We start from the raw sequence: 13,022 nt of genomic DNA on the forward strand, positions 1-13,022 counted from the left end.
AACAATGTGGCAGAAAACGCTGTACAACGAGAAGAGGAGACCGGATCCTGAGGAAGATTGTGGAGAAGGACCGATTCCAGACCTTGGGGAACCTGAGGAAGCAGTGGACTGAGTCTGGTGTGGAAACATCCAGAGCCACCGTGCACAGGCGTGTGCAGGAAATGGGCTACAGGTGCCGCATTCCCCAGGTAAAGCCACTTTTGAACCATAAACAGCGGCAGAAGCGCCTGACCTGGGCTACAGAGAAGCAGCACTGGACTGTTGCTAAGTGGTCCCAAGTACTTTTTTCTGATGAAAGCAAATTTTGCATGTCATTCGGAAATCAAGGTGCCAGAGTCTGGAGGAAGACTGGGGAGAAGGAAATGCCAAAATGCCTGAAGTCCAGTGTCAAGTACCCACAGTCAGTGATGGTGTGGGGTGCCATGTCAGCTGCTGGTGTTGGTCCACTGTGTTTCATCAAGGGCAGGGTCAATGCTTTATGGTGATGAAGATTTCATTTTTTCAGCATGACCTGGCACCTGCTCACAGTGCCAAAACCACTGGTAAATGGTTTACTGACCATGGTATTACTGTGCTCAATTGGCCTGCCAACTCTCCTGACCTGAACCCCATAGAGAATCTGTGGGATATTGTGAAGAGAAAGTTGAGAGACGCAAGACCCAACACTCTGGTTGAGCTTAAGGCCGCTATTGAAGCATCCTGGGCCTCCATAACATCTCAGCAGTGTCACAGGCTGATTGCCTCCATGCCACGCCGCATTGAAGCAGTCATTTCTGCCAAAGGATTCCCGACCAAGTATTGAGCGCATAACTGAACATTATTATTTGATGTTTTTTTTGTTTGTTATTAAAAAACACTTTTATTTGATTGGATGGGTGAAATATGCTAATTTATTGAGACAGGTTTTTTGGGTTATCAGGAGTTGTATGCCAAAATCATCAGTATTAAAACAATAAAAGACCTGACAAATTTCAGTTGGTGGATAATGAATCTATAATATATGAAAGTTTAATTGTAATCATTACATTATGGTAAATAATGAAATTTAACACTATATGCTAATTTTTTGAGAAGGACCTGTATTATCCTAAGGAGACACAATCTCATTTTTACATTCTTAATTACCGTATTTACTTATGTATAAGCTGAGTTTTTCAGCACTTTTTAGTGTTGAAAACGCCCCCTCGGCTTATACACGAGTCACTTGTCCCAGAGGGCCGGTGGGTGAGGGGAGCAGTGGAGCAGCGGGTGAGGCAGGAGCAGGTGAGGCAGGAGCAGGCGGCTGTGGCTCTCACTATACCCGCTGCTAAAGATAAATTAATATTAATTTCTCTTATAGCATGCACAGTGACACCCGCAGCCACCAGCTTCCAGAAGACATCCTACTCACCTCCCTGCAAGCCCTGTATCTCTTTGGTTCCGGCGTCCAGCAGCTCTTCCTGTGCCGAGAGATCATGTGGCCCTGCTCATCAGGGTAATGAATTTGCATGCATCTCCACTCCCATAGGCGTGTTCATTACACTAATGAGCGGGGCCACATGATTGCCCAGCACAGGAAGAGCTGCTGGATGCCGGAACCAAAGAGATGCAGAGTGTGCAGAGAGTTGAGTAGGATGTTTTTTTTTCTTCTTTTTGTAATTGGAACCATGCATACCAGGTCGGGAGGGGGGAGCCATACATACAAGGACAGCGAAGGGGGGAGCCATGCATACCCGGTCGGGAGGGGGGAGCCATGCATACCAGGACAGCAACGGGGGGAGCCATGCATACCAGGACAGCGACGGGGGGAGCCATGCATACCAGGACAGCGACGGGGGGAGCCATGCATACCAGGACAGTGATGGGGAGCCATGAATACAAGGAGAGGGCCGGGGGAGCCATGAATACCAGGACAGCGAAGGGGAGCCATGCATACCAGGACAGTGAAGGGGGAGCCATGAATACAACAAGAGGGCTGGGGGAGCCACGCATACCAGGACAAGGATGAGGGGGACAATGCATACCCAGCTTATACTTGAGTCAATAAGCTTACCCAGTTTTTCATGGCAAAATTAGGTGCCTCGGCTTATACTCGGGTTGGCTTTTGCTCGAGTAAAAATGGTATTAAGGTTTCAGGTTTATTAACCAACAACACTACAGTCTTTCAATAATAATAATAATAATAATAATAATAATAAAAAAAAAATAATCATGAAAAATACAAATTGGAGAACAATTGTGCTCACAGTGTACGTCTTGCTGATGTTGACCTGACAGGTGTGTATTGCTTGTTATATTTGTCAGAGCATGGTTATCGGTTGGACACAGTAGATTGTAAAATGGAGATTTGAAACCAAGAAAACTGGCCTTTTAAACTCAAGCAGCTCTACTATAATGATGTCTACTGTGCACATAAAGACTTAGAATAGAAACTTCCACAATCTAGATTTAGAAACTATTTAACCAAATGATTGAACTTACAGGGGTCATTGCAAGCAATGGAGAAAGGTGGAAAATCCTTCGTCGATTTTCCTTAACAACTTTGAGAAATTTTGGAATGGGAAAAAGAAGCATTGAAGAAAGAATCCAAGAAGAGGCCAAATGTCTCACCGAGAAATTTATGAAGGATAAAGGTGGGTGAATAATCATATATTTCACTGGTTATGAACCAGCATCTCTCAACCTGGACCATCAATTCAGAATTTGACAACTTAAAGGGTGATAACACCATAAAAAACTCAGCAGAAAAGGTAAAAATAAATAGTTTTGTAAGTTACATTTACTGAAAAATAATACTCCAATCAAAAAATAATAAGGTTTCGTCTTTTGAAGCAGGCACTCCCTGGCATTATTCCATTCTGTCCTCCCACTGACCAATCAGCTGGCCAAGCATGCACAGTTCCTGACATATTATGAGTTCCCCCCAACTGCCCACCTCCAGTGTGTACAACGTATGTTCACTGCGCTCAACCCTCATTGGTCTGACAGCTAGCGCAGGGAGCAGATTCCCAAAAGCACGGAAGTGTACCACCAAAACGATTCCTCTTTATAAAAATTTACTATGATCCTCTTTACACACGAAAATTCCATAAATAACATGAATGCAATATAAATATAACTATAAATAACCACATACATGTAATGTACCACGGAGGTAGATAACACAGCTCTGCTGCTCATGGCCTGAAGTAACTTGCAACACAAACACTAGAGTCTGTGACCCATATATCCGAACAATGCTGATCTACAGAGATATTAATAACCATAAATATATTTATGTAATGTAATATAGCAAATATCACATAAGGTGTTAATCAAAAAAGGCCACCCAACATTGATATGCCTGATGTAATATTATACCGTAAGTCCTGCACCAATAGGCTCAAACTCATCAAGCATAATTAATTGGAATGAATATATAAATTACCTGCGGCCATCGCAATGTGAGGATAATAGTCACAAGGATTCACCTCGACGCGCGTTTCGCTGTCACCGCATCTTCGTCAGGAGATAGCCGGTATTGTGTGTAGCGTCTATTATATGGTGGCTAAAATTACCCAAATGTAATGGGTAATGGGTAGCGGCGCGTCCCTGGCATGTTGTCGCCTGATGATGAGAGCAGCGCTCAAGGATCGTGTTTTCCGGTCACATGACCCGGTCAGCTGACCGAGCCCGTAACCAAGTCAACACGATGCCTGTATAGAGCGCCGGCACTCACACCGAACAGCAGCGCATGCGCAGGTCGCGCACAGATCTGCACATACAAAAGACGTCTGACAGGTAAATGTATGTCAAGGATGATGAGCAGTAGTTTAATAAATAAAATAAAGTTGCGGTCTTGTTCCCTATCGTCACATATAAAGCTATCTATAACTAACCATAAATTTCATCACTATTGCAACAATACCCACAATTTACCATATTTGTGCACATTATATTAGATAATTAAACAATAAATGAATTGATCGAATACTCACTGCAGTATTAGCTCAATCCACTGCTGATCCACTGATGGGTAGCTTAACTTTACCATGAGCTCACATGTCACAACAAACTATAGATCTGCAGTCCTACTGTGTAATTTTGCCATTGTCCATATTTTCTTACTATATTTGTTGTATTGTATAGTAATGACTGACCACATGGTTATATTTGCCTACAGACTCTCCAATTAATCCAGTATATGTAATGCGACTCGCTGTTTCCAACGTCATTTGCTCCATTGTATTTGGTGAAAGATTTGACTATGAAGACAAAAAATTCTTAACCCTCATTTCACTTTCTAATGAATTTACAGAGCGGTTCGACAGCCCTTCAGGACAGGTAAATAATTGTATGCTACCAACTACAACCAAACTCTATGTGGTCCTATTCTGCAGTCATATTCCATTCTGTCAGACCTCTGTAACACCCCAGGTATCCGGTTGTTACAGTGATGTTGCCTTCCCTTCTGGGACGGTGATATCATTCTTTGAGGCAAGGAGGATCACCTTTATCAGGTAACGCACCTACATACAACACATTCTGAATTCAGGCCTGAAGTGGTAGCTCTGAACCTGGATTCAGGGGAGCTTTCCCAGCTTTAAGTATTCTGGTCTGGAGGAAGAGTTAGTCAATTGGTCCAGGGAGACCATAGAGATGTGTCTGGAGAGACAATGGAGGAGTGAGGACCGAGATCAAAGGGGGCGTGCATGCACTAGAAAGTGGTGCAGTCCTTGGAAAGAAAGAGTTGGACACAGATTGCCAGACAGGAGCTTGTTTGAGAACATCAGATTAGGTGGAGCTGGTAAAAAAGGAGTATAGCTGAGTAGATGTGGGAGTCTGCAGTTCCAGGCAGAAAGTGGAAGAGAGCAGTGGGGCCGTGCAGCAGACTTGTGTGCTGCAGCTCCAGGAAAGGAAGATAACTTGAAGGATTGCATTTTAGTGAGCATCAGAGGAAAGAAGCACAGGCGAAGGAAAGGGCTTGGAGGGGAAATGTGACCGGGCACCCTCTGGGCCAAAGCACAGGAACTGGGCACCGGGAGCCCGAGGCTGTGTTGAACTCCAGGTCACATGGCAGAACTGGAGGGTATAGGACTTTATGTAATTTGCCCGCACCCACATCTGAAGGTGCAGCAACACACGAGGAGCCCAGGTTGTGATAGAGACCCTATAAAAAGACACACTGCCCACCATACAGGTAACTGTCCCAGGACAGGAGAGGGGGGACTTTGCCAGCAAGCTACAGGCAGCAGGGACCTCACTTACCAGCACGAGTAGGAAGGCTTATGGACCTCACCTGGTAGAGGGATCCTCTATTGCCTCCAGGCCAGCCGAACCATATCACCACCTGTTCATGGTACCCAGGACTGTGGCCTACTACCACCAGTAAACCAAATAAAGACATTACAACTCTGTGTCCTCCATTTATTTTCCGGCATACACCATTCATGCCCGGCACACTGGGAGCCCTGGGGATCTCGTTTCACTTGTGGGAAGCGTCACTATCTTTGCTGCATTAACATCACCCCAGAGGACCCTGTTAAGCAGCGTCGGTCCCCGCTGACCGAGAACCGCAGGTTTCGTCGCAAACAAAAACTTTATTAAACCCTTTAAAGACCATTCCCCCCTTTTCCTTTAGCACCCAGGGCCACGGACCAGGTCGCTGCCACTGTGACCACCTCTTTAATTGCGATGAACCCAGTAACCGAGTACCCCACTACCCTGGCGGGAGACTCACCTCCATATCGGTATCTTGACAAAAAATAGGGGGAAAATAACAGGGAACATGGAGCCCAATTCAACAAGACTGGCATTCATTATTAACATTGACCTTGATAAATGAAGTGAGGCACTGTTAGAAGTCGAGTTTCCTCTGCTGCACAGGGGGAATCTCGATCCGTGTCTGCTGCGGTCTCCCATTCTGCATCAGCCGCAGTGGAGCCTGTTAAGCGGAGACGTCGCTCCCAGCGTCTCGCTGAGACTGGTACTGTGCAAAGGGTTACTACTGCCTCTCCAGCCTCTGCTATTGTACCCTGCACTGATCTGCTGCGAGCAGGCTTTTCTGGGACTAAGTCCTGCTTTGCACACACTGAGCATGCCCAGGACAAGATCTCTCAGTGGAGATCTAGGGTCACATGCTCAGGAAGGTCGTGTAGGTGCTAGGACTAAGTCCTGCTTTGCACACACTGAGCATGCCCAGGGCAAGATCTCTCAATGGAGATCTAGAGTCACATGCTCAGGTACTGCTGCAAATCCATTGGTCCTTCTTAGAAGGGTCCTGAACGTGCTGCAGCTATATAAGCTTCGCATGACCGCACGGCCATGCGCTAGTATACAATTGTTATCGTGTATGTGTTGATGAGTGCAAGTCGTTCCTTAAAAAACCAAACCCTTGTGTATGACTGTTCACGTAAGGTGTATGGCTGCAATCTAGCGCCCGGCTGAACTCACAGCTTTAACACACGAAGCAGCGTCTAACTGCTGTGACCGCCAGTGCAGCGCCGTGCGCTATTAGAGCGCTTACCTTACCCAAGTCTGGGTGGTTAGTGGCGTCCGCTAGTGTGGCAAAGCATGCACTTCTGTGCATAATAGTTACCTCTGATACCCCAATTGTGGTGTCGATCGCAAGAGGTCTACACTAACTCTAATCCTGTGTCCTGGGATAGAGTTCTGTGGTTCCTTGCTTGCGCTCTCTGTGCGCTACCGCGACCCTGTGGCTTAACAGGGATCGCTTCCTTCACACAGGGTGAAGTTAACCTGTGTGTGTAATCACATTGTACCGCCATATAGTGCCACCATTCACTTAGCAGCAGGTTCTTTCCTGCACGGTGGATCCCGGGTGGCGAACGCACCAATCTTACTTAATAATTATATTCGGTGCGTTCCGCCAACCCTAACATTATACTAGCGCCAGGATCTGGCTAAGTAATGGCGGATGAACAGCGATTGCAGGGGTACATCCAGCTGCTGGAGGGCGTTCCTTGAGCGTGCAACCTCGGCGGTGGATGTTACCGCAATTGCTGTTCAGGCTGCTAGCGTGGCTGCAGCAGCTTTACCCACTGCCACCCCTGTTCCAACTCTATCTCACCTCCCTTTGCCTGAGAAATACTCTGGGGACAGTAAGTCCTGTAGGGGTTTCGTGAGCCAGTGTGGTATACACCTCGAGCTCCTGGCTGCACGTTTTCCCACAGAGCGGGCAAAGGTGGGATTCATAATATCTCTCTTGTCGGACAGGGCGTTGGAGTGGGCTACGCCGCTGTGGGAGCGCAACGATCATGTGGTGTGGAGTGTTCCTCGGTTTCTGGACACTCTGAAACAGGTCTTTGTAGTACCTCAAGTCACCCATGATACAGCGCTCCAACTGCTGGCTTTGACTCAGGGTTCAACCATGGTCAGCCATTTTGCTGTTCACTTCCGGACATTAGCGTCTGAGTTGGAATGGCCAGACAAAACCCTCAATGCCGTATTTTGGAGGGGGCTGGCTGACCATGTGAAGGACGCTTTGGCCACTAGGGAGATTCCCACCACACTGGAGGAGCTCATAGCTGTATCAACTCGCATAGACCTTCGTTTTCACGAGCGAAGGTTGGAGCGAGCCCAGTGTAGGCAGAGGTTTCAGCTGGCTCCCACCTTCGCCAAACCTTTGGAATCTCCAGTCCAGGCATCTGAATCACTTAAGGTCTGTCATGTTTGCTGGCAGTCAGGACATCTTGCCTCCAAGTGTCCTCAGCGGTCGGGGAAACGTCAGCGTCTAGTGGCAGAAGGAGGAGGTACACTAGACACGGCGATGTTTGCCTACGGTAATTGTCCCCTTGTCCTTCAAGGGGACAATTACCATAGGCCCATCCACTCTTATGGTAGAGCTATGCGTGGATTCAGGGGCGGAGGGTAATTTTATGTCATCTGCATTCGCCCAGCGTCACGCAATACCCCTGGTGATGCTCACCAAGCCAGTAACGATTCGAGTGGTAAATGGGTCGACACTACCCTCACAGATTACCCACCAAAGCATTCCTATCACGCTTTGGGCAGCACGGTGGCGCAGTGGTTTGCACAGCAGCCTTGCAGCGCTGGAGTCCTGGGTTCTAATCCCACCCAGGACAACATCTGCAAAGAGTTTGTATGTTCTCTCCGTGTTTGCGTGGGTTTCCTCCGGGCACTCCGGTTTCCTCCCACATTCCAAAGACATACTGATAGGGATTCTAGATTGTGAGCCCCATCGGGGACAGTGATGATAATGTGTGCAAAACTGTAAAGCGCTGCGGAATATTTTAGCGCTATATAAAAATAAAGATTATTATTATTATTATTTCTGTGTCTCCATCACATCAGGAGATTATCTCCCTATTAGTCATTCCTGAGGGAATTGATGAGGTCCTGTTGGGGATACCATGGCTACGCTATAATTCTCATCATATAGAGTGGTCCTCAGGGAGAATTTTGGGATGGAGTAAATCCTGCGAGGGTAGATGTCAGAGGGAGTGCGTTCAGGTTGCTACAACACAGGTACCCGCAGATCTTTCCTCTCTCCCCAAGCACTATTGGCCCTATGCAGACGTGTTCTCCAAAAGGGCTGTGGAGACTCTTCCGCCTCACCACCACTATGACTGTCCTATTGACCTCTTCCCTGGTGCTGAGCCTCCCCGGGGTCGAGTCTATCCGTTATCTCTCCCGCAGACAGAGGCAATGTCTCAGTACATTCAAGAGAATCTGGCTAGAGGATTCATTAGGAAGTCAGTGTCACCTGCAGAGGCTGGGTTCTTCTTCGTACAGAAGAAGACTGGAGACTTACGTCCATGCATAGACTACAGGGGTCTTAACGCCATCACCATTAAGAACAAGTACCCATTACCTCTGATATCTGAGCTTTTTGATAGGCTACGGGGAGCAAGGGTATTTACAAAATTAGATCTGCGGGGTGCCTACAACCTGATTCGCATCCGTGAGGGGGATGAATGGAAGACGGCTTTTAACACCAGGGATGGGCACTATGAATATCTGGTGATGCCCTTCGGGCTCTGTAATGCCCCAGCCGTTTTCCAAGACTTTGTGAACGACATCTTCCGGGATATGCTCACCACCTCAGTCGTAGTCTATCTGGATGATATTCTCATCTACTCTCCAGATATTGACTCCCATCGGAGAGATGTTCACAAAGTCTTCGACCTCTTACGGGCAAACTCCCTCTACGCCAAGTTGGAGAAGTGTGTGTTTGAGCAGGAGTCCTTGCCTTTCCTTGGTTATATCATTACTGCCCAGGGTCTGCCCAGGGTTTGGCAATGGATCCTGCCAAGCTACAGGCTGTGATGGACTGGCAGGAACCCAATTCTCTTAAAGTGGTGCAGCGCTTTATGGGGTTCATTAATTACTATCGCCAGTTCATTCCACACTTCTCAACTTTGGTGGCACCTTTGGTTGCCCTCACCAAAAAGGGAGCCAATCCCAAGTTGTGGTCAGAGGAGGTCTCCAAAACCTTTCTCTCGATTAAGTCACACTTCGCTAGCGCTCCCATGCTACATCGCCCCGATGTAGATAAACCATTTTTCATGGAGGTGGATGCCTCATCCGTTGGTGCTGGAGCAGTCCTTTTCCAAAAGGATGCTCAAGGTTGGAAGCATCCTTGCTTTTTCTTCTCCAAGACCTTCACACCAGCGGAGAGGAGTTATTCCATCAAGGACAGGGAGTTGCTAGCCATGAAGTTGGCTTTTTCTGAGTGGAGACGTCTCTTGGAGGGAGCTCGCTTTCCCTTCCAAGTGTTCACTGACCACAAGAACTTGGTATATATACAGACGGCCCAGCGGCTGACTTCTCGCCAGGCTAGATGGTCCCTGTTCTTCTCCCGGTTCCATTTTACTCTCCATTTTCTCTCCGGGGAGAGGAACATTTGTGCCGACGCTCTCTCCCGCTCTGTAGTGTCATCTGAGGAGGAGGAGCCTCGGCTTATTGTCCCTTCAGAGAGCCTGAGAACTGTGGCTCTGGTTTCGCTAGAGACCGTGCCCCCGGGCAAGACTTTCGTACCAGTGAATTTGTGACCAGAGGTTCTCTCTTGGGCTCACTCGTCCAGAGTGGGTGGACATTTTGGGACCAAGAGGACATCTGAGCTTTTGGCGAGGATGTACTGGTGGCCGCATATGGCCCGTGACGTCGGGGACTATATTTGGGCGTGTGTCTCCTGCGCCCAGAATCAGTCTCCTCGGCAACGGCCTGCTGGGTTACTTTACCCCATGCCGGTGGCAGACAGGCCCTGGGAGATGGTCGGGATGGACTTCGTGGTGGGCTTACCCAAGTCTCGTAGCTGCACCATTATCTGGGTAGTCACCGATCATTTTTCTAAGATGGTGCATTTGGTGCAGCTTCCACGGTTACTTTCTGCACGGACCTTGGCGGTGTTGTTCATAAAACATATTTTCCGCTTACATGGAATGCCTGATAAAATTTTCAGCGACCGTCGTCCCCAGTTTGCATCTCGGTTTTGGAGAGAGCTCTGCCGTTTACTCAGCATAGAGCTGAATCTCTCCTCTGCATATCATCCCGAGACGAATGGGTTGGTAGAGAGAACCAACCAGACTCTGGTGACATACTTGCAACATTTTGTCTCTGCTAGGCAGGATGACTGGGCATCTTTGCTACCTTGGGCGGAATTTGCATTGAACAACGCCGTAGCCGATTCCACTGGTCAGACTCCTTTTCTCCTTAATTACGGCCAGCATCCGCGTGTCCCTGTGCCCATGCCCGTGTCATCCACCGATTCTAGGGTGGCAGACTGGGCGGTGGAGGCACGTGACATCTGGGACCACACTCAGGATGCCATCCGGGCCTCCAAGGAGAGAATGAGGGTTTCAGCTGATACACACTGGCGCCCCGCTCCGACCTTTGCTCCTGGCGACTTAGTGTGGCTCTCAGCCCGTAACATCAGGCTGCGAGTTGAGTCCACTAAGTTTGCGCCTTGCTACATTGGCCCATTCAAGGTTCTGGAATAGGTCAACCCTGTGGTCTACCGTTTGGCTATTCCTCCACGCCTTGATATCACCGATACTTTTCACGTTTCCCTCTTAAACCCCATTCATCTTCCGGGACATCGGGTTCATCCACGGATGAGTTTGAGGTGAATGCTATCGTGGGGTGCAAGGTGGTATGTGGCAAGAAATTTTATCTGGTGGACTGAAAGGGTCACAGCCCAGAGGCTAGAACCTGGCAGCCTGTGGAGCACATTCGGGCTCCGCTTCTCATTGCAGCTTTTGAGCGTAGCGAGGCTCAAGGAGGGGGGGACCCTAGGAGGGGGGGGGTTATGTTAGGAGTCGAATTTCCTCTGCTGCACAGGGGGAATCTCGATCCGTGTCTGCTGCGGTCTCCCATTCTGCATCGGCCGCAGTGGAGTCTGCTCAGCGGAGACGTCACTCCCAGCGTCTCGCTGAGACTGGTACTGTGCAAAGGGTTACTACTGCCTCTCCAGGCTCTGCTATTGTTCCCTGCACTGATCTGCAACGAGCAGGCTTTTCTGGGACTAAGTCCTGCTTTGCACACACTGAGCATGCCCAGGGTAAGATCTCTCAGTGGAGATCTAGGGTCACATGCTCAGAAAGGTCGTGTAGGTGCTAGGACTAAGTCCTGCTTTGCACACACTGAGCATGCCCAGGGCAAGATCTCTCAATGGAAATCTAGGGTCTCATGCTCAGGTACTGCTGCAAATCCATTGGTCCTTCTTTGAAGGGTCCTGAACGTGCTGCAGCTATATAAGCTTCGCATGACTGCACGGCCATGCGCTAGTATACAATTGTTATCGTGTGTGTGTTAATGAGTGCAAGTCGTTCCTTAAAAAACCCATCCCTTGTGTATGACTGTTCGCGTAAGGTGTATGGCTGCAATCTAGCACCCGGTTGAACTCACAGCTTTAACACACAAAGCAGCGTCTTACTGCTGTAACCGCCAGTGCAGCGCCATGCGCTATTAGAGCGCTTACCTTACCCAAGTCTGGGTGGTTAGTGGCGTCCGCTAGTGTGGCACAGCATGCACTTCTGTGCATAATAGTTACCTCTGATACCCCAATTGTGTTGTCGATCGCAAGAGGTCTACACTAACTCTAATCCTGTGTCCTGGGATAGAGTTCTGTGGTTCCTTGCTTGCGCTCTCTTTGCGGTACCGCGACCCTGTGACTTAACAGGGATCGCTTCCTTCACACAGGGTGAAGTTAACCCGTGTGTGTAATCACATTGTACCGCCATATAGTGTCGCCATTCACTTAGCAGCATGTTCTTTCCTGCACGGTGGATCCCGGGTGGCGAACGCACCAATCTTACTTAATAAATATATTCGGTGCGTTTTGCCAACCCTAACAGGCACAAGGTGGCATGCACCTCCATGTCCACCTTGCCACAAAGCTTATTCCAGTTAGAGACCATACTAAGATTTGTGGCATAAGTAACGCTACCATGCATCATAAATTGGACGAGACAGGGTTGTCTTGCTTGTCTCACCCCACTCCCAGGTTTGCTGAGTTTGTCAGAACTGGGCAAAATGGTCTTTGTTCAAAAATTTGGTCTTTTTGATACCTTTTATGCCAGATTTCTGTCATGAAAGTTTTGTTGAATTGGGGCCATGGGCCATTTGATGTCTGAAATCATGGAGACATGTATAATTTTTAAGTGTAGATTCACTGAATCATCAGCAACTTATTTTCAAAAAGTAGTGCATAGAATTTAAATATGACACTGACGTAACAAAATAATAGTAAAATCATGTTTTTCTATCACTTCTTCTCTTAATAAGCTCCTCATCATGTTCCCAAGAATATTGTCCTACATTCCTGGTCCTCATCGTAGGATCATTAAAATTATGAATAATTTGAAACAATTTATTAAGGAGATGACAGAGACACATCGAGCCACCCTGGATGAAAACTGCCCTCGCGACTTCATAGATTGCTTTCTCATAAAGATGGAAGAGGTACGTTTCTTGATAATGTTAGATATTTTGATATTTGAAGGAAATTAAAATTCAACTAGCTTTGGAAAACAGCATTGAAATAAACGTGAATGGTAGGGTTGAGCGACTTTTACTTTTTT

At 47.8% G+C, this 13,022-nt stretch overlaps 1 protein-coding gene across 1 annotated transcript in view; it reads left to right on the forward strand.

Moving 5' to 3' along the window:
- LOC138661769 (cytochrome P450 2G1-like) overlaps positions 1-13,022 on the forward strand; it is a 74,951-nt gene that overhangs the window by 19,932 nt on the left and 41,997 nt on the right. The window contains exons 3-5 of the mRNA XM_069746673.1: positions 2,463-2,612; positions 4,142-4,302; positions 12,727-12,903. Coding sequence (XP_069602774.1) covers positions 2,463-2,612; positions 4,142-4,302; positions 12,727-12,903 — 488 coding nt within the window. The remainder of the gene's footprint in view (positions 1-2,462; positions 2,613-4,141; positions 4,303-12,726; positions 12,904-13,022) is intronic.

The sequence above is a fragment of the Ranitomeya imitator genome, chromosome 2, assembly GCF_032444005.1.
Source record: "Ranitomeya imitator isolate aRanImi1 chromosome 2, aRanImi1.pri, whole genome shotgun sequence".
In the NCBI taxonomy this organism is placed as follows: domain Eukaryota; kingdom Metazoa; phylum Chordata; class Amphibia; order Anura; family Dendrobatidae; genus Ranitomeya; species Ranitomeya imitator.